Below are 22208 nucleotides of genomic sequence, written 5' to 3' on the forward strand. Positions count from 1 at the left end.
CTGAGTGTAACACCACTGTCGCAAATCAAAATCCCAGGTCTGTAACAATTTGTCAGACGTAATGTAGGTGCTAACTACAAACTAAACTCATTACGTCATAACAATGTTGTCTTTAAAACTTGCATCTTGAATTAAACGTGTATGTGACGAAAACACTGTTTTCTAACTGTAGCTAACAGGCTATCAATTATTGATTATTGTTTTTTTTAACCTTGAAATATGGCCCAATGTCTTTCCACATTTCACTATCCATTGTCTTTTCAGTTGCTGATCAATCAGGAAGCGGTGACATGATGGTGATTTTTCAGCTTACAAACTACAATTAAATCAAATATGACTACATGTAGTCTTTTTTGTGACACTTACTGCTCAATCTTCAGTTCTGATTCAGGGTAGCTTGAAGGCAGCACCCTCACCTTTAGTCAAGTTACTTGTTTTGTTTTTTCTCGTCTTCATTTGCAATGCATATTTTTCAGGGTGTGTCCTTTGTACAATAGCCTACCTGAGTCTGTGCACTAAACTCCATTTTAGTGTATCTTTTGTATACGGACGGAGGGAAGAGCTCGTTGATGGTTACGATCATGGTGTACACTCAGACTGAGGATATATTTCAGTTATAGCATTAAAGCGGCCACTCTAGAAGGACAACATGAATAAGAAAAGACACTTTCTGGAGGCCCCAGAGGTCAAAGACTACCTGATGAAAGGAGAGAGATTCACCAAATGGTCAGAGGTGAGTGAATATTTCAAGTACATTTCAGAAACTATGCAGCTCTAACAGTGATTTAATTTTTTTAATCTTTCATTTCCTGATGAGATAAGTGCGAGTTCCCACTCTAATGATTTTAATCACTGATGCTGAATTAATGAACTGTTCTGGAAGATATACTGTAAGTAGTCCTACAGCATATATTATCTAATTTAGCATCAACGCTTCGCCATCAAGCAGCTCTGTTTTAGAGGTTTAAACTCAATAAAAATCCACACTTATTCCCTCATCTCCATCAAGGACTCCACAAAGACTGTTCCTGTCACCATGAAGATGGATCCAAAAGGTTTTTATGTCTACTGGATCAACCAAAGCAAGGTAATCAATATCTAGAGTCTGGAATGGAAAAGAAAACGGGCCCTTGTACAATATGTCATAGGTGTGCAGAGGTGCTGAGTAGCTACGAGAAGTGAAATGGCTTTTTGTGCATCAGACAAACACAACCTGACAGATTCAAAGCTATATCAAAAAGAGGTAGTCATGTTTCAGTGACTCACATCCAGAGTGTGTAATGTGCCTGTGATCAGGATCTGCCAAAGCTGTGGGATAGCTCAAAGCTGCAGTGCACCTTCCGGTCCCGGCAGCTTGTGGAGATTATTGATTGGTGCTGATGTGGGCTCACCATCCTGCTGCACCGTGCTGCTGAACTGTGATGCACTCCATCAAGAAGACTATCTGTGCTTCATTTCTCTCTCTCGCTTGCTCATTGAGGCACCTTCTGGTTTTCACCACATCACAAAACCAGTGAAGCCTACACCGAATGTGTGCTTTGTGTGTCTGGGCTCTCGCTGTTGTTGACTTTAAAGTGTTGAAATGTGAAATTTCCCTTCACACTTTTCCCACATGATGTTTCAAGACATCACAGTCAAATATTCTTCACACAAACAAAGCCGATCCCGTAGTTTTTGCACTTTGCCAAAGGATGACTTGTATCTGAATCCATATTTGGACTGGAGCCTACATGTTGAATTCAGTGTTGGAGATGAATCTCTGCTTCTTGTTTCTAGGAGACAACGTTCCTGGATATTGCTACTATCAGAGATACCAGAACAGGAAAATATGCAAAACTTCCCAAAGTGAGTACAGTATCATTATTTAATGTACCAATCTGCTCTCTCATTAAGTCAAAGTGGTGCGCTTGTTACGTAAGAATCTCTCCAGGCATGCAAATAGGGTGTCAAGCCCTTCATTTGCCCATTAATATGAGAGCCATATTTGCATTGCAAAAATGGTCGTGGACACATGCACCCATGGCTATTCTCCAAGTGCAGAAACACACAGATGCACACATACACAAACAAACATAAACACACACTGAGTCATGATCTGAGATTTCCGCGAGCGAGCTTGTGCGTGTTTGTTTGTTTGAGCTGAAAGATGACAGTTGTAGTTCTTTTTCCGCTTCCTCACCGGCCTCCGCAGAGAGTTGCAGTATGCAGTCATCGTCATCTCTCACTGAGGGTTCAGAGGTGAAATCTGAAATCTGTTCCCCTCAGGGAGATCACGGAGCTCTGCATCATCCCGGCTGGCATGATGTTGGAAGCACATCTTTCTCTCGGGCCCCTGAGGAGTGTTGGGAAAAGCAACTCCCGTGCTGATGTTTGCTCTGCACATCTGAAAGTAGAAGTGATGAATAGTGGAGTAGCAGATAGAAGAAGGCTGTACCTAACACACTGGTGTGTGTGTGTGTGTGTGTGTGTGTGAATGTGTCTCAGTATGTATGTGCATATGTTTGCATGTCTTGGTCGGCGAATTTGCCTGTGTTAAACGAGCTCCCAAAGAGCAAGTGCTGCCGACTAAGTCTAAATGTTATACTGATGTCTCTGTATGCCCTACATAACATAAAAAGACTATCAGCTAATAGAAGATTGGCAATTCCTATACAGTTATTATAGTGCTTCTTAATACCAAGTCAGATTTAGAAAATTAAAACTATTTTTTATGGTGGAATTACACAGCCTGAGGAAACGTCTGACTTATAGCATTTTATGTTCGCCTCGCTATATCTCACTGTATATTATGAAGACGTAACACTACCAGGCAATGCTGATAACTTTAGCTTAGCTCAACAAAATTACTATTACAAAACAACCAAATCTGTCTACATGTAACTTAGGTGTATGAAAGGTCATATTACGAAAACAGGGTTTACTTTGACAACATCATCATACCACAGTTCTTAATCTTACATAGGCACAAATAGATACATTACCTCATCACAACTGTGTTTAAAGGGGCAATATGTAAGAATTTTAGTTAAAAAAAAGGTTCAGAAATTAACTATAATTATAAACAGAATGTGAATAAAAAGCAGTATCCACATAATGATGAATATATCTACGCATTGTGTTGTAGAGATATCTACTTAAGTTAGCATGCTAGTCTGCTAGCGCCAGCCCGTCCCAGTCCAAAGCTCCTGTGCTACATATTGCACCTTTAAAAATATGTTGCATCTTTCTTTCGCTCTCTTTTTTAAAAACTAGCCATATCAAAATCTATACTACAGGAGACAGCGGTGCTCATTCCACTTTTGTCCACAGGGGCCGCCAGAATCAAAAATCAAGTTCCTTGTAGCATATAAAATATAATATATACTCCTTGATGATATCTAATTGGCTCTGAGACATACCTCCTCCCTTTTGTCTTTTACAGCACCCCAAGGTCCGCAACGTGTTCAACCTGGACTTCCCCGACAGCAACCATCTCGCCAAAACTCTGACCATCGTCTCAGGTCCAGACACCGTGAATCTGACCTATCATAACTTCTTTGCTTCTAAGGAGAAAGTGACACAGGTAATGAGCCTCTCTGTACACTGACTCTTTCCTGCGACTTTTCCTGTTTACAATCCTCCCTTTATGTCACTGATCCCCTTTGACTGTTCAAACAGCCACAGGCCATTAGCCATTAAACAATGAGCCTTTTCTCCCCCCCCTTAAGGTACCCTCTCTCTCCCTTTTAGCCTTTATCAGACTTTATGACTCCAATATCCGGATTTAATCAGCTGTAATGAAATCACAACTGTGCAACATGCACTACTCTCATTTCCTGGGGTAATATTATATTAATGCCCTCTAGTGGTGAGTTTGTGACCATTAGAAATCTTTGATAATGGCTTTAGGGCTAATGACATTTTCAAGCACAGTTTATGTTGATATTTTAAGTATTATCCCTTTTTGTATCATCAGAACTGGGCAAATGACATCCTTTCAATTGCCTACAATGCTGCAAGAAACAACGCGTGTAGGCAGGTCTTCCTGGAGAAAATGTAAGTGAACATCATGTCATCTGACAGCTCAGCCTGTATTGTTGCTGAGCGAACGCAACACCATTAACTTCCCCCATGTGTGACAGAGTATAAAGCCTTTGTGTTCAATCTTAGATACATCCGCATCTCTCTTCACACCAACAAGGACGGCAAGATTCCCGTGAAAAAGTAGGTTACAGTGCAACCATGTGAAGGTGTAGGATGGCACACAGCTCTTACTTTGCACAGTAGATTACCATGTTTCCTACTCGCTGTGTTTTTCTCAGCATTTACAAGATGTTCCCTGCGGATAAGAAGAGGGTGGAAAGTGCCTTGGCATCAGCACACCTCCCTAAAGGAAAGGTTAGGAAATATAGACATTTTGGTGGGTTGACTGTGTTCTTTCAGTCCATCTATCCTTCAAAGATTTTTTTAAAGCAGTTTTTTTTCACCTCTTCCCACGATACCCTGGTGTTTGTTGTGATTCTTGACTGTTATTTTAGCAAGGAATAAGGTACCCAGACTCACGCAGACTCATTTTACTTTCCAGTATGACACCATGAAGCCTGACGTCTTCACTGAGTCTGCCTTCAAGGCCTTTCTGACAAATCTCTGCCCTCGGCCTGAGATCTACGAGATCTTCACTTCTTAGTGAGTCGGCCTCTCCTGTGCTTCACTGGTTATCACCTGATATGGCTTGATATTCCTCACTTTATCTTTTTATATCCTGTAAGGTAGGTTTTCAGTAAAAACATGTTCTTATTTGGTAGCACAAAGCCAAAAAAAAACAAAAAACGCCTGCTGTAAATTGTATTATTTCATGCTCATGCTTGGCCAACCTGAGTCTCCAATCTGTGCACTAGCTACCTGGCATGGGCTCAGGTGGCAGGTTAGTGAGCCATAACATAACAGCAGCAACATTGCGTGTAGTGTTGATGTGACTGTCATGGCTCACTGTGCCCTCCAGCTCCAACAAACCCACCATGACAAAGGACAATTTCACCAAGTTCCTCAACGAGAAGCAGAGGGACTCTCGGCTCAACGAGGAGCTGTTTCCACGACTGCGGCAGGACCAGATCAAGGCTCTTATTGACAAATATGAACCGTGCTCCGCTAATACAAACAGAAGTGAGATTAATTGATGAAGCATCTATTATAACGAGGACTTGACAATGTTTTTGTACATCAGCGTGTCTTTCTTGTTCATCTGCAGATCTGATTTCTCCAGAAGGTCTCTTGTTCTTCCTGATGGGGCCGGAGACATCAGTTGTCATACAGGACAGGCTGGCCAAGTGTCAGGACATGGGCCAACCTATACCCCACTACTTCATCAAGTCCTCCCACAACACATACCTGACAGGTTACATACACCACTGTGATTTAAGCTCACAAGTTGTCACACTGAACATCTCATTTCTGGAAGATTTTTCTGAGTCTTTCTGTGTATCCTCTTGCAGCTGGTCAGTTCTCTGGCGTGTCCTCTCCGGAGATGTACCGCCAGTGTCTGCTGTCCGGCTGCCGCTGTCTGGAGCTGGACTGTTGGAAGGGCAAACCTCCAGATGAAGAGCCCATCATTACCCACGGCTTCACCATGACGACTGAGATCCTCTTCAAGGTGTTTACACATAGTTTTGGGAACAACTTCAGTGGAGTTCCTCATTCAAATCTAACATTTTACATATTTATATGTACCAAATCTGTGGTGGTCCGGGGGGAAAAAGTCTAAATTTAAAAATGTATTTTAAAAAGTTCACAAACACATGGGATGATTTATTTACTTGCTAGCTAACACATGGAATGCATACTAGCTAGCTAGCATTTTAACAGGAATTTTGCATAATATAACGCCATGTTTTGCTCTGATTGTACCTTGGACTTGGACATACCTCAAGCAGAACAGCAGTACACCATAAAACGAGAACTGGTACTAATAATAATGGCAATAACATTTGCTATGATTGATTCAGATGGTGGTGAGTGCTTTCCTGTTGTAGCATAACAATAAAAATATATATTTATGTTTACATTTATTATCAATATATAGTATCTTTGAATATTTAGGGGAATGTGTCCCCCCTGTGTGTATTATATTTACGGCCCTATGATGAGTATAAATGGCAGTAAGTGAACATTACACCCAGAAAGTGAAGCAGTATACACGATTTATGACAGCTCTTGTTATAAGCCCAACCCACTTCCACTGAGTACTTTCTTGCTGTTGTCTATCATAAATCTTGGACCCTTTCTAGTACATGGCCTTCCTCTAGTTTCCTGTGAGCTCAGTTTGCATTGTTTCGGTATGACATCCTTATATATACACTCGCCAGAAGCTGCTCATGCTGCCCACACAGTTCGGGAATGTGTCTTTGGTATCAAAAGTTTATTTATTCATGCTAATGTGCACATCAAATAGCAAAAGCATGTGAAGGCTTAAAAGTACACAAACACACACATACAGGCACCCCAGTCATCCTCTCACACTCAGCACTTCCATTTAAGGGCAGGCGGAGCACCACAGTCCCCGGGGCCCGGACACAACACCTCAGTTCAGTTTACTGTCAGCCTCTAGATGTGATAGGTCGGGAGCTGACTTCAGGCTCTCTGCATAGAAGCAACTATTCATACTCACAGTTCTTGCTGTTTGCTGATGTATTGTCAGCTTATTTTTTTTTCTATGTCTCTGTTGTATCTCTTAAATCATAATTCAAATATAAGTCTAGCTAATGCATGAAAAACAAAAAATGCCTGTCTCTTTCTGATATGTGGCAGGATGTGATTGAGGCGATTGCAGAGAGCGCCTTCAAGACCTCACAGTATCCCGTTGTCCTCTCGTTCGAGAACCACGTCGACTCGTAAGACCTGAGCTTTTCCATGACCTCACGCCATGTAATGTTATGAGCACAATGTAATAATGCTCTGATGGCATTATCCAATATTGATGGAGCATATTTAGGATATAATTGAACTCTTCGTTCTGGCAGAGACGGCAGACTGTGACAGGTGTTACTGTGCTTTATTCCAGGGTGAAACAGCAGGAGAAGATGGCAAACTACTGCAAAACCATATTTGGTGATGCCCTGCTAACAGAGTCGTTGGACAAATACCCTGTGAGTACACTGCTGCAACACAGCTCGCTGTCAAAATAATAGAGTTAGATAAAGTTTATATTGGGAGTTTGTTAAACAGAGGACTTTGTGATAGATTAGATAAAGGTTTATCCTGTGAGACTCAGCTGAGTCATGCACACTAACCACACCAGCATGAAGGCAATTAATAGCAAAGTTAAAGTTTCATGTTTGGCTCCTTTCTTGTCTCTGCCAGACATGACCCTCACAGGCTCCTGTACCCATTAAATTGATTTATATCAACAGCCAGTGTCTGTTCACCTCCTCTCAGTTGTGTGTGTGTGTGTGTGCACGTGTGTGTGTTTTGTGGAGGGATGTGCACATGTTTGTATTCCTGAGGCGGAGAGGACATCTCAAATAATATCAGGGCCATAGTGAGGATTTCTGAGTTTCTGAGTTCATGACTCAACAAACCTCATTACATCATTACAATATTATGTTTTGAAAACTTGTAGTTAACATGTATGTAACACTGTGATCCTACCCTCTCACTGAAGTTACATAATGCAGAAACAAGTGATAGGGAGGCAGAGTGGCTGAGACAGACACCATTCACCCTATTACAAGACACCGTACCATCAAAATGATTTTGAAGCTGTTATTTGAAGGTAAAAAGTGCTTTAATGTTTCATAAATTTTTCTTCAAAACAGTTTAATGATGTATTCAACTTGGTCTAAATTGTCAGGACAAATGAGTCTAAGATAGTAAGTCTATTTGAATTTACCCTAAAAAGCGAGCATGTCTGTTGTAGACATTGTAAAATGTAAACGCCCTCTCTAGTCATCAAAAGGAAATAGTGCGACATTTTGGGAAATGTGCTTTCTTGGTGAGAGTGAAACGAGAGCATTGATACCACTCACATGTCTGTACCCTAAATATGAAATTACTTTCAGCGAGTTCACTTAGCTTAGCATAAAGACTGGAGACAGGGAGAAAAAGCTAGCCTGGCTCAGTCCAAAGAAAAAAGTCTGCTTACTAACTTACTTACTAACATCTTGTTTGTTTAATCTGGACAAATCTATATAATATACCGACATGGGTGTAGTAGCAATGGATCTTCCCATATAAAGGTCCAGTGTGTAGGATTTAGTGGCATTTAGCAGTGAGATTGCAGCTTGCAACCTTGTGAATACCCATCCCAAGAGGGGGATTAGCAAGTAAAGTAAAATTTAAGTTGTACCAGCTTAAAAAGTTATAATAGCTTAAAATTGTTAGTTTACTTTGTGATTTTGAGGTAATCGGTTTTCTTGATTACTTTAAAGTAAAGTGACATTGTCAGATTTTACAGTGTACGTTGTCCGCTAAAATTGTGAAAAACACAAAAGGCCCTCTCTAGAGCAAGTGTTCGGTTTGTCCATTCTGGGCTACAGTAGAAACATGGCGGTTCAACATGGAGGACACAGGGGAAGAGAACCTCCTGGTAAGTGTTTTGTCATTGTTTGCTCCAAGTTAGTTTTAGGTCTCTTCTATTTATCTGTACCATCCAGCTGAAGCCAGGTCAGCAGATCCCCAGCCCATCTGAGCTCCTGGGCAAGATCCTCATCAAGAACAAAAAGGGCAGCCATGAAAAGCCAACCCAGGCTAAGAAAGCCACCCCAGCAGCCACTGACCAGACCACAACCACAGCTGCATCCGCCCAGGACCCAAACACCACTCCCCAGGATCCTGCCAACCCTGCACCCAGCACCCAGGAGAACCAAGGTGGACTAGATGAGCCTCGAGCCAAATCGGATTACATTCCAAAATCTGGCCTCTAGTTATTTTTAGGTGTCGTTGACATTGTGTTTACATGTTTAACCAGAGGGGGAGGCAGCTGTGGAGGACACCGAGGAGCAGGAGGACACAGAGGAACAGGATGAGGAGAAAATGAAGACATCAGATGAGGTATGAGTATGCGGTTGTGATGACAGTCTTATTGCTTCACATCATCCGTGTCCTTTGAAAACAGTTCAAACATCACTAAACTTCCTGTCAATCCCCCACAGGGCACAGCTGGACAAGAAGTAACAGCGTATGAGGCGATGTCATCCTTGGTCAACTACATCCAGCCCAACAAATTCATTTCTTTTGACAATGCCAGAAGTATGTCTTCCTAAATTTAACACAAGGCTCAGACAAAAAAGATTTTTACAACATAGACTTTTAAAACACTGACAGGTAGACAAATCAAAGTCAGTCTGAGTTGTGTAATTCTTCCTCACTTTCATTTCTTCCTTCACAGAGAAAAACAAGAGCTACGTCATCTCATCTTTTGTGGAGACCAAAGGGGAGACAATGATCGCCAAGACTGCTGTTGAATTTGTCGAGTATCCGTTGTCCTGCTCCAAAAATAAGGCAACCCGTGTTAAATAATCTGATTAAAAATGACACACAAGTACATCAAAATATGCTATTTTGAGCTGTCCATGATCCTGGTTCACATACCAGTTATCGAAATATGTAAAACTGTGCTTCCTGAACCATATTTCTCAGATACAATAAGAGGCAGATGAGCAGGATTTACCCCAAAGGAACAAGAATGGACTCATCCAATTACAGCCCCCAGCCTTTTTGGAATGTCGGCTGCCAGATGGTGGCGCTCAACTACCAGACGATGGGTAGAAATGGACACACATTGCACTGATAACTACTTAAAATACCATAAATGTGTTGCACTCCATGAGACGATGCAGCCTCTCACTGTTTCCTTTTAATCACCACTTGGGTCTGATGTGAGGTGTTTTATTTTTAAACCTGAGCTTCTGTTCTTCACCACAGCAGGTCAGTGTTGCACCTCTTTGTGCTGCACAGGCCTCTGCTGTGCTCTGCATCTCCAGCCCCTCACTGCTCCTCCCTGTGCTGAAGAGAGGGGGCATGAATGGGTCTATTTGTGCCTATTTTCAGATTTCCCCATGCAGCTGAACATGGCTCTGTTTGAATTCAACGGCAGAACGGGCTACCTGCTCAAGCATGATGTTCTGCGTCGCAGTGACAAGAAGTTTGACCCTTTCTGTGACAGGATTGACACTGTTGTGGCCAGCACATTGACCATAAAGGCAGGTTCACAGCCTTGTAAAAATTATTATGCTTGTCTTACTTGATTGTGGTGCGTTTGGCATCAAGCACCTGTGCAAAAAACCAAACATGATAACATTTAACGAGGTGAAAACGATGACTTTAAAGGTGCAATATGTAAGAATTGGCCACCTGTATGAATTCATACTCCCAACAAATAGAGGCAGCATATTAGCACAGCTCTGTTTATTCATCCATGACTCTAGTGACTGTTAGCTTGTTAGCTTGTTTAGCCACGCAGCTAGCTAGAGTACTGTAGGAGTGTCTGTTTTCACGCTGCTAGCGCAGGAGCTTTGGACCACTGGGAGAAAGAGCTTTTCAGGCCCGGGGCTACTTGGTTAGCTTGCTAACTTCAACTTGAAGTTCTTACATATTGCCCCTTTAAAGCAGCAGGAAAAAACTTATTTATCACAATCAGCTTTCTTATAAAATAATTTGATTTTATTGCTCTCAATGCACTACACAGGAAAAGACAAAAACAATGAATAAAGGGAAAGAATAATAACGGTAGAGAGTAATAATGGTATTGCACTGTAGAGAAAACTGATGCACAAACATTGCGAGTATAGCTGACATCTGTTTTTGCTCTTCTAAATTGAGCAATAAATTAACCGCTATAGCCTTCGAAAGTGTTTGTGTGTGTGTGTTTGCAACCATGTTCGCTTGCTTTTCCCTCTAGTTTAGAAGCAGAGTCCGTAATAATACAAGCGTCATGCTGAGAGTGATACATGGTTCCTGGTATTCAGCAGACTCTGCATGAGTGAAAACCCGAGCTCTATTTATACCCACTGTGTCCTGAACATGGGTCCACACACAACAGGACACATCCATATTGTTAACCACTTCGTCCGTGTATGTCCTCAAATCTCACTCTTTCGCTTCTTTCACCAGATCTATTCGGGCCAGTTCCTGTCCGACAAGAACGTGAAAACAGGGGTGGAGGTGGAGGTGATCGGGCTGCCGGGAGACCCCAAGAAGAAATATCGCACCAAGTGGTCCCCCACGCCCAACGCCATTAACCCAGTGTGGAATGAGGAGCCTTTTGTCTTTGAGAAAGTGTGTGTCTGTCAACAAATATGGTCCAATATATGTGCGGGTGAATGTGTTTGTGTGAGCTCAGCTGTTTTGCTGCTGCTGTTGGCCTTAATATATTTGTTGTTGTTATGATGGATAGATTCTGCTCCCAGAAATGGCCTCTCTAAGAATTGTGGTCCACGAGGAGAACGGTAAATTCTTGGGACACAGAATCATCCCACTTGATGCCATCCAATCAGGTTGGTGAAACTGAGAAAAAAAACCCCACTTCACTTCATGTTTCATCTAATCTGCATAATTCAAAACACCCCTGAGTCATCCAAGGCCGCGCAGCGTTTGCTTCAACGTGGATCAGGGGAGCTGCTGCCTTGTTTCTAATTCACCCAAGGTTTTTTTTTATGCCCTGCAGGTTTTCATCACATCTGCCTGCGCAGTGAGAGCAACATGCCACTCACTTTGCCTGCACTCTTTGTGTACATCGAGGTCAAGGACTACATCCCCGCTGCCTTCGCAGGTGCTTGGCTTTTCACTTTGTAGTTTTGGAGAAGAAGTCTGCTACGACTTAATGCAAATTTTTAGAGTGACAGCCAGGGAAAAGATTCAGTTTGGATGTGTGGCGCTCGGTAGCATTTAGTTGTTTTTTTTTATGTATGAATTATTGCTACATAGTGCACTCAGGTTCATTTGTTTTCATTCTCCCTCAGATTTCACAGATGCCTTGTTTAACCCAACAAAAGGCACAGAGAAGACCACAAAGACCCCAAAAGAGGTAACATAAAGATGCTTAGAAAAGACCTATTATGGTCTTATCTTCCCTTTAGTATATATATTAATATATGTTCTTGTGCATGTAAAAGAGCTTGAAAAGGTCAAAGTCCACACCAACGGAAGCTCCTCCCTCCCACACAAAACACTTCTCCTAAAATGCCTTGTTGGTAGTCCCGCATTTAATTCTGTGACTTTGTGACGTCACATTATGTCACTATGTCACACATTTGCACAATTAATGCCTTGCTTTTAGCATGTAAGAATTGATTTAGCACAGCTGCTCTGTTGCTGTTAGTGGTGCTGGCTCAGGCGTGTGTGAGCTGACCAATCAGAGCAAGCTTGGTATTTGGGAGGGGGGTCCTTAAAGAGACAGGAACTAAAACGGAGCATGTCGGACAGGCGGGGAATACAGAGCTGCAGCATGTAACCTATTAGAGTACTAACCCAAAATAAAATTATGAGCTTGAAAGTGAGCATAATATGTCTCCTTTATATCAGTAATGTCCATAGCTCTCCCTTAAACCCTTAACAGCACTAATTAAATTTCTGGAAGTTTACCAGCCTTGTTAGATTGTGATTTTCCTGTCCTTTTTGTTCACACACAGTCATCTTCCGACTACATTTCTCCCTACGAGTTGCCTCTCGTGGTCCAAACCCCCACAGACAAAGCTAAGGAAAGTGAAGCCCCGGCTGCAGGTAATGAAGCTTGTGAAGGTGACACAGTTCAGTTTCGAAAGATGCTGAGCTTTGATATGGCTCTTGTAGCAGGTCCTTTAGTGCTGAAATAAGAAGGTGTATTTGCTCACTGCCGCTAGAAGCGGCCACATCCGAACCTACCCCACCAGTTGATGCCAAAGACGAATCATCCCAGCCTCCTCCAGAAACAAGTGCAGAAGAAGGTAAAGAAGAGGCTGAGAGCAAGCCAGACACTGCACAACTTGAGGCAGAACCTCCTCAAACTCCTGACGATGCTCCAGCTGAAGATCCAGCCCCAGATGCAGAAGGTGCCACATCTGAAACCCTTCCTGAAGCCATTCCTACTCCTGAAGAGGCAGCCCCTGAGAAGGAAGCTGTTGCAGAGCCAGAGGAAGCTCCAGCTGAAACCAAAGAGGAGCCTGCCAATGAATCCAGCACAAACCCTGAGTCTGCTTCAGATGATAAACCAGACACAGAAGCTGCCAGTGTTGCTGAAGAGCCGGCTGCTGCTGCTGTTGCTGCTGCTGCTGCTGAGGCCTTGCCCTCTCCAGCAACTTCACCATCTGCAGGATCAGATGACTCATCTCAGCCACCGACTTCCAGCGAAGGTAAAACCAAAGTGCTTCATTTGGTGCAGTCATAACAGTTTCTCATTTATCAGTAGACTGTGAGAAAATTCAGACAAATTCAGACTTTTTTTTGTTAAATAGACAAGTTTAGTTTATTAGAAAAGCATATCAAATGTCGACACAAGAAGGTGGATTCCCACAACAAAGCCCTGTGTGTTTCTGCCACAGAGCCTTCGACTGTAACTACTGGAGAACTGACAGAGCACAAAAACTACCTGAAGGTCATCAAGCGCCAGGAGAGAGAGATGAAGGAAGCAGAAAAGAAGTATCAGAAGAAAGGAGAGGACCTGATTCAGAAATACTCTGACTCCTTCAAGGCCATCAAGAAGAAGGCCTCAGTGAAGAAAAAAGAGTAAGGGGATTTATTTGTCTTCCATTTGTTGTCACAATCCTTCTCAGAATCAGTTTCTAGCTGAAATATGGCAAGAGAATAAATGTGTTGGCGGAGGAGGGGTGTCATGTCATCATTTCAGAGTAGTAAGATCCATCTGTCCAATTGTTTATGTTTAGTCATCCACCAAAGACTATTCTGTTTCTGACAAAGTAGCAGTGAATTCTACAGCATATTAATATTGACCCACTAATGAAGTTGTTGTTGTTTTGGTCAGTGTCATTAACGAGATTAGATTTAGAAGCACGGAGAATATTCTGCGGCTAATGTGTTTTTCCGTCTGAAGCAGAACAACCAAATGAATATGGGCTACAGTGCTTTTTATGCATAGCCTTCCACACTACACTTTCAGGACAAAACATGTGTTATTCAAGGCCAAATGAGCATTGCTGTATAGGATTTCCAGTCACCATGTGATTGTACATTCATTTAACTACTTGCTGTTTTGTAGATGCTGTTCCCCTTGCATAAGAGTCCTGTTATGTTGAATTATATTCTGGTTGCTCCAGGGGAGAGGGAAACGCCTCTGACTCCGGTGTGAAGACGGAGCGGGTGCAGGATCAAAAAGAAAAGATGCAGGCGGAGCTGCAGGCTTTGTGGACGGAGCAATATGATCAGCTGAGGAAGAAGAAAGAGCAGTATGCCACAGAGGTTTGTAAAAACCAGGGAAAAAAAGACATTAGTGGTGGAAAATATCTCAGAACATTTACTCAAGTACTGTGCTTGAAGCTGCATTATAAACTCTGCAGTGTCCCTTACCTATACAGAGCATTTTAGCATCTTTCAGCTGATTGTTTCAGTTCAACTTTACTGTTTCGGATCTAACCCACTGTGCATTACCTGCTTCAGCGCCAAATGGCAGAGAAAGTTAAATTCTAGCTGGTGAACATAGTTGAGCATTTAGCAGTTAAAGAGCAAAATATTTCCTTCAGCTGTACGCGAGAGAGTAAAGACAGTGAACATTAGGCTTACATTTGCCAGGTTATCAAAAAACACAACTCCATATGTTTTATAATGTTGCCCCATCTGCATGATATGAAAAGCAACTGTTTGCTAACAATTTAAAGGTCTGGTGTGTAGGATTTAGTGGCATCTAGTGGTGAGGTTGCAGACCGCAACCAACTGAATACTCCTCGCCTCGCCTTACCCTCCCTTATGGTGACCACCAAAAATTTGAAAGTTCCTCTCTAGAGCCAGCTTTCGGTTTGTCCCCTTTTTGGGGGGTATTGTGCTGCTGTAGAAACTTATAAAAGTTAAAAATATAATGCACTTTATTCTGCATTCATTAATACTTTTCTCACTCTGTACCTGAAAGTCAAGATCTCCTCCTCATCCTGTTGTGACCTGCTATGATGTGCTCCTCATCCAACCACTCTCCTCGCAGCCACCTTTTTAGCTGTCTTTATTACATCTGATGATTCATCACCAAAATAGGATTCATTTCCATGATTCAGGCTGTATTCACATCTCTCAAGGAGCACCTAATTTTATCTCTCTGCATTGTGTGCCTGCGATCACGGGCAAGCAGCCAGGGCTTTAGATGCTCTATTGATTACTCACTGGTCCCAGGTGCTTGGGGCACTCTTTGCATAAGCTTTTAATCTTTATGAGACTGAGGGGTCAATCAGGTAATTTTTCAAAGTTTGTCACCACAGTTTCGATGGTACTCTAGAGTTAACATGTCGCATACAGGTCTTGGGCCAAGTACTCTCATCAAACTTAAAGCCAAAGTTCATGCAAATTAAATCAACGGCTGAACTTTTGCTTGGCTGAAAGAAGAGAGACTTCAATCACATGCGGCGTGGACACTGTTATTTAGAGCTACTCAATACTCATTTTCTAGCATTGTCTTGACTGTGATTGTGTCACTTCCTTCTGCTCTTGTGACAGAGACTGGCCAAACTGTTGGAGATGGCCACAGAGAGACACACTAGTGAACTGAGGACCCTGGAGAGGTGTGAGCACACATACGACACTTTTGGGACATGCTGTACACACTGAGAGTGCAGAGGGCTTTGCTGAGTCTGTCCAATCTGTGCCTTGAGATTTTGGTGACGCTGTGTTTCTGTGTGTTTCTGTATATCTGACTTATGCCACGTCAAACTCAAGACCAGTTAACTGGGGGCAACTGGTGCAACTGGGGTCAAAAGCCATGTCCCCAAGTTGGCAAATGCAGATTTGTGGGTCAATGGTTAGGATAAGGGTTAGGGTCAGGAAAGTAGTCGTTATGGTCGTAGTTAGGGTCAAGTTAGGATAATGTTAGGATTAGGCTAGGGTTAGAGTAAGGTTAGGATTAGGGTTAGGGTTAGGTGATAGTCGTTAGGATTATAGTCAGGATAAGGCTCCAAGAAATGAATGTAAGAGTCTATCTGAATTCCCAAAAAGACATAAGTGAGATAATGTGTATGTGTGTGTGTCATCTGAGGTGAAACATTTGACATTTTGCGAAGACAATACCTCAAATAATGAATGAATCACCTCAATTCATGGGTCTTCCAATGTCCTTGGCTGGCTTATGGTGCTCTGGATGTGTGTGTGTGTGTCTGTGTGTTATCCCAAGTCCCCAGCTGGCAGATGGTTATCTCAGGACAACCATTATCCAACAGGTGTTTAAACAGCAGTAGGGAAGCGAAGGCGGCCCTGGTCATCTACCTGCTCACACAGACACTATAACATCGCATTAAAGCCTTCCTTTCACTGAAAAGGTCACATCAGAGACACACAGCCCTGCAACTCTTGTTTAAAGGAAAAAGGTCGTTTACAGGGCCACTTTTGATTTTTTGATTTTCAACCAAGCATGACTACTCACGTTCTGTCTTTGTTGTTTTGCAGTGAAATCAAAGATAATAAGAAGAAATCAGTCGCCAAATCATGCTCAGAGAAAGCAAAGTGAGTTCCCAGGATGACCTTCAATTACTTAATATGTTCCCATTTTTGTTGCTGTTCCTCATACTGAGGTACAGCTTCATGCTGAAAATGAGAAGAAACAGCTTCTTAGCTTCTAACCCCTCTGCTTTAATGGCATTCAACATTAAGTCTGGCTTGATTTGAAGCATTTTTAACATTATGTACCAGAGGTCTAATTGTAAATTATAATTAACATCTCTTAGGCTGAAAAAGGCGATGAGCACAGAGCTGCTGGATGAGCCTAGTCAGTCTGATGGAGCAGTAAGTAGTCTTTTAAATTCATTGAAAGTAGCAGAAACCTTTTGAGCTTGCATGGGCAATTAAAGCAGCATTTTGACATTTTATAACAGGTACTTAATCACTGTCTTGCTGAAAGCTAGATGAGAAGATTGATACCACTCTCATATTTGTACAGAAAGTATGAAGCCAGAACAAGCTGCTAATTAGCTTAGCTTAGCAGACTTAGCTTAGCTTAAAGACTGGAAACAGTGAGAAACAGCTAGCCTGGAAACACCTCCGACTCCAGTGGAGCAAATGACGTCTACCAACATCTTTGAAGCGAGCTGTTCGTTAGTCTTGCTAAGTCATGCTAAGCTAAGCTAATTGGCTGCCGTAGGTAGCTTCATATTTAACGCACAGACATGACAGTGGTATCAATCCTCTTATCTAATTCTCTCAAAAGCATCCCATCCCAAAATGTCAAACTATTCCTTTAATAGAAATAGTAATTCCCTTGGAAAACCCCACCTGATTTTGACTGATGTACATGTAACAGCACTAATGTCACAACTGACACTTCACATCCACTGGTCTGTTCAACACATATTGTATTCAAGAGTGTAACTATGGTTACAAAGAGAAAGCATTGTCTACAGACCTGAACAAAAACACAGGAAAAATATAACCTTGGGCATGTTACAGAGCTTTCCTTTCATGCAACTGCACACATGTTCACATACACCCACACGTTTGCTTACAGATGTACACATACTCACACATACATGCATTGTTGAACACCACACACGTGAGCATTCGCCCTTAAAGCACCCACATACACAAACACACAGCCTTTTACCCATTGAGTAAAGTGCAGCGAGCCCTGACCATAGGCCAGGCTTGTCCATTACTCAGAAGCTGTTTACAGGGAGAAGGCTAATCCACGTGTGGTCGATGACTCACTGAGCTCTGCCCTTGTTCCTCTGGTAGCTCATCAAGATTCAGACCTGTTGTTTCTGGGTTAAAGACCTAGCCACTTCGCTCCTTATCCAGTCCTTTCCCATCGACTCCGTCTGGCTGGCAGCTACCCTCCCCCCACCCCCATCCCTCCGAGCATTGGGGTCGCATTGCAGCTCATTTGGATCTACTTAATCAGCATTTGCTCATTAATTACGACAACTAGTCATAACACATTCACCTTTTCAATCAGCACAGCCTCAGGATAGAATGGCTGGGTGCACTAAAGGGTTGTGTAACTGAAGTGAAGTGAACCTCTTGTGACTTAAATGTATTGATTCTCTTGCTCAGGTTGCACCCCATGGGTACATTCCTCTCCAGATCGACACACACCCACACACACATGCACTCAGGGAGGAACATGAGCCGATGAGCTGCTTATAGACATGCAAACAGTCTTTTATCTCTCCCTTGAAACCTCATGCAGACACGAACAAACTCGTATAGACAGAAACCACAGATCGATTGTGTTTTTCAGTAGCAGCATGTTGAGTTGTACTTTACTGTATTGTTACAGTCCTCAGATTACAGCCCACAGCAAGAGGCTCTGATGAAGAAACAGGCTGCTACACTGGAGGAAATCAAGACCATGACTAATCAGGTACACACTCTGACACTAGGATACACTTGTTTTAGACATTAAACTAGGAACTGAAATTTCTTTTTGCGCACTCCTGTTTGCGATGCATACAGAGACCTGCGAAGACGCTGCAAAATAGATCAATAACAGAAATAATAGTGTTTGTGGTATTCACTAAACACGCATTAGTTTTCTCATGCTGTTCTGTGCTGCAGCACCGCTGTTCACCCTCTGTCTCAAAGCTCCTTTTTTAGTGCCTGTTTCTTTAATACTAAACTTGATACTTTCACAGTATTTATAAAGCACCTAGACCTGGTGTATAATTAAAAAAGACATTGAAATCTCACTTTCTACAATATGGGAACTTTAACCAAAAACAAGTCCTACAATATAATGGCTTACCTACTAGTGATAAGCATTTCGTCACAATCTATCCCAATTATATGGATTCACCTCCCAACTGGTAGGTGTGTCCCCATAATGTACTTTAAATTCAATTACAAACACACGTGCATATACACACTCACATCTACAGTCCAAACTAGGTCAACAACATCTCTGTTTTTGAAATACATTCTCAACTGTGGCCATCTGTCCATTCAGTGATTAGACGTAATGTTGACGGGTGACACATCCAGTTCGGGCGCTTGAGAAAGTACAGATCAAGCTCCCACCGCTGTAGATGATGTCACAGCACTTCTATGACAATGCTTTGCTTTGATTTGGCGAAATCTTGGCAGTTGACATTGAAAAAAGAGGTGTTAGGTAGTTCAGACATTGACGTTTGAACACCAGATGGATGATGTGTTTTTGTGTCTCACCAGTGGTATTTTACAAATACAGTTTTTCATCTCAAGCGAAACAGTGGGAGGAATTCAAGTGAGTGCTGAGGGACAAATGAGGATAACTTAACTTGCAAGCTTATCTTTGCTGCATGTATTTAACGTCATTGATTGAGTATTGAGCCGTTTTTGAGCCTTAATATGGGAACATTGCCACATTATTAAACATCCTTAAAATAGCTCATCATCACTCTTATTTAAAATCAATCTATGCCATCTGGGCTCCAGCCAATTCTCTGGCTTGGGCTTTGCAAAGATCTTTAGTTTTACTGGTGCCAATACACAAATCCATTCTCTAAAGATTATGATAAACACCTGGCAGAGAGAAGAAAGTGTAAAAATGTCAACGTGTCGTTTCGACAAGCCTATCACCTCTGACTGACCTTTAGCCTCTGTGTCTGCAGCTCAATCAGGAGGCCCTGAAGGAGCATGAGCAGAAACTGAGGTCCCTGCCAGCAGAGGTGAGGGAAGCAGTCAATGTCTGTGTGGGGGCCCACTTTCCCGAACTGGTCGATCAAGCTGGAGACAAGAAGGTGGAGGGAGTGGGCTTCTATGGAGATGTCTTCCTGGGATAGATGTGCCAACTCTTATATCTTATATCAGCCTGTTACATAACCTACAATCTGAGCACATCTATGAAATAGTGGAACATTATTCAGTTAGGGAAGCTTTGTGTGATATTTCAATTTAGAGGTACTATTCATAGAGGGTGCTTTTGAGAGTTTAAAGCCTTAATGATGTTTTCAAGGATGTCCTGTAGAGCAAACGTTAGACGATTTGGACATTTTCTGTTTAACTCTTTGTGTCTCTTCCTTTTGACCAATCAAAAAATAGACCTAATAGAGCGACAAGTATCTTCTACTTGAAAGCGCATCACTAAAAGCCTTAGTCTGATACTCGCAGTCCCCTTTCTGTCCTCTTGATGAGTTCCAAAATGGGAATAAGTGTAGCAAGAAAAATATAGCAGCAAAAATGGGTTAGCAGAGACTGCAGGCTGAATGGAGACAATGACTACATCTGTCACACGCGATGTGTGATGCTCAATGATGCCACAGAAAAACATTCACACCGAGATTTAGGGATGTTGTTGCAAGGAAAGAAATGCAGAAAAAAGGTTATATTTACTCTATAACTGGGACAAATGTAGTATAGATCCATGGTGAAATACACCACTATTCCTTTTGCAGTCTTGTGAAGAATAGTCCTTAATAAAATGTCTTTTGCACTGTACACTTTTGTGTTGTTTTTTCCCCCCATGGAAACTTTACTGAATATGTCTACATCCCAGTCTTTAATCTGAGTTTGATCACAGAGATATGAATAAATAGAGAAATGTGGTTATTTATTGCACAATTCTGTCAATCTGCAATATACGTATGCCATTTACTGTTTGCTGCTTGAATACATTTCAGAATACAGACCTTGTGGTTCATTATCACATCACATTATTTTTTGTTTTACTGGCTGTTATTGAGTAGCTCAGGTTGAAGATGGGTTAGGGTTACATGCGCCTCTTCTATCAGAGCCCTCCAGCTGGCATATCCAGGTGTCTGCAACCATGTATTAATATGTAAATGCGAAAAACATAACTGGAAAACACCTCAAAAAATGATCACAAACAGGATATAATCTGCATGTAATACTCACTGAGGGTAAATGCTGTCTTTTTTCATGAGTGGAAGTGAATTTCCTGCTGGTCTAGAAAACTAACATGCAACTTTCTCTTTACAGACATGCTGATCTAACCTGAGTTAGAAAAACTTAAGTGGAACAGTCAAAGTATGATAAAATAAGAGAAGCTTTTATGGTCGGCTAGGGTGAAATAGTTGGCATATTTAGGAAAGCAAAACTTGATGCAGCACTAGACTGGAGAGTTAGTGCCAGCCACTGTTTATCCTGATGCATCCAACTCCAAATATTCATGTAACAGTGGTGGATAGAAACACTCATCACCAGTCGATGTTGTCGTGGCTGGTAATCAGTGTTTCCATCCACTCATTACCAGCCTTTCACCTTGTGAGTCTGTGTGGGTACTACCATTAAAGCGGTTTTGAGTACTTTAGCAGTCTGTCTGTCTGTGGACAGATTTTGTCGACACATCAGAGTCAAAAATCCCTGCAACATATACTGTAGTCATTATGTACCAAAAGACTACAGGTGTGTAGTTGAGATCGGAGTGAAGTCTGAGTTTGAAGATGGGTATGTTCAGAGTGAGGGTGATGGAAGTGTGTGTGTGAATGTACCCAGTGAGCATTTTTCACACACTTTTTGAATACGTTAACTGGAAAACGTCTCAGTGATCATTACTCATGTGTTTAACACCTGTGTGTAGAATAATATCAGATTATTTTATTCACATTTAGCATTATTTTGGTTGCTATATCTGATCTTTCCAACAAACACATCCCAACAGGTCTCTATCCTGACTGGTCCGAATCAACTCCAAACTTAAAAATAAAAAAATGTTCTTGATATGATCAGCTGAGAGAATTGTAGGAAATATTTTCTTTTCACATCAGTGGACACAAAAAAAACATGTAATTTATAAGGATTGCACTGTGAAAGGCAAACATTTACCATATACTCACCAAGTTTATTATGTTAAAAAACCTGAGCACAGTGGGCAGAGTCACACTTTGTGCAAGACGTCAGCAATTAAGGAAACACCGGATCCTCGTACCATTTTGCATCTTAACAATACAATTCAACAACACAGTGTCCCCCTGTTGCTCACGCGACATTGTTGGTGTGTTTGACTTAGGTGACTTGCATTCTCACTGGGCGGTGCATTATGCTTTATTTTGTATTTATGCTTGGAGCTAAATGCTTCAGTCAGCATGCTAATGTTCAACAGTTATAATGTTGACCATCTTCACCATGTTTGCTTGATAGCATTTGCTAATAAGGACAAAACACAAGCTGAGGTTGGGAAT

The 22208-nt window shown here is 41.9% G+C and overlaps 1 protein-coding gene across 1 annotated transcript; it reads left to right on the forward strand.

Moving 5' to 3' along the window:
* Window positions 1-649: 649 nt before the first annotated feature.
* plcb2 (phospholipase C, beta 2) lies at window positions 650-20495 on the forward strand (the record flags this gene model as incomplete). The annotated part of the gene is made up of 32 exons (XM_084380533.1): window positions 650-733; window positions 1010-1087; window positions 1777-1845; window positions 3422-3562; window positions 3956-4035; window positions 4150-4203; window positions 4302-4377; window positions 4565-4665; window positions 4982-5142; window positions 5228-5374; window positions 5472-5629; window positions 6784-6866; window positions 7037-7121; window positions 8628-8841; window positions 8942-9024; window positions 9126-9222; window positions 9362-9446; window positions 9613-9737; window positions 10024-10175; window positions 11086-11250; window positions 11369-11468; window positions 11639-11743; window positions 11934-11998; window positions 12603-12693; window positions 12813-13301; window positions 13491-13674; window positions 14223-14364; window positions 15604-15668; window positions 16546-16602; window positions 16824-16881; window positions 18371-18454; window positions 19680-20495. 32 exons carry the CDS (start codon window positions 650-652, stop codon window positions 19848-19850), a joined length of 3849 nt encoding a protein of 1282 aa, XP_084236659.1. The 3' UTR covers window positions 19851-20495.
* Between the last annotated feature and the right edge of the window lie 1713 nt (window positions 20496-22208).

The sequence above is a fragment of the Pagrus pagrus genome (assembly GCF_965226575.1).
Source record: "Pagrus pagrus genome assembly, chromosome: 18".
NCBI lineage: Eukaryota > Metazoa > Chordata > Actinopteri > Spariformes > Sparidae > Pagrus > Pagrus pagrus.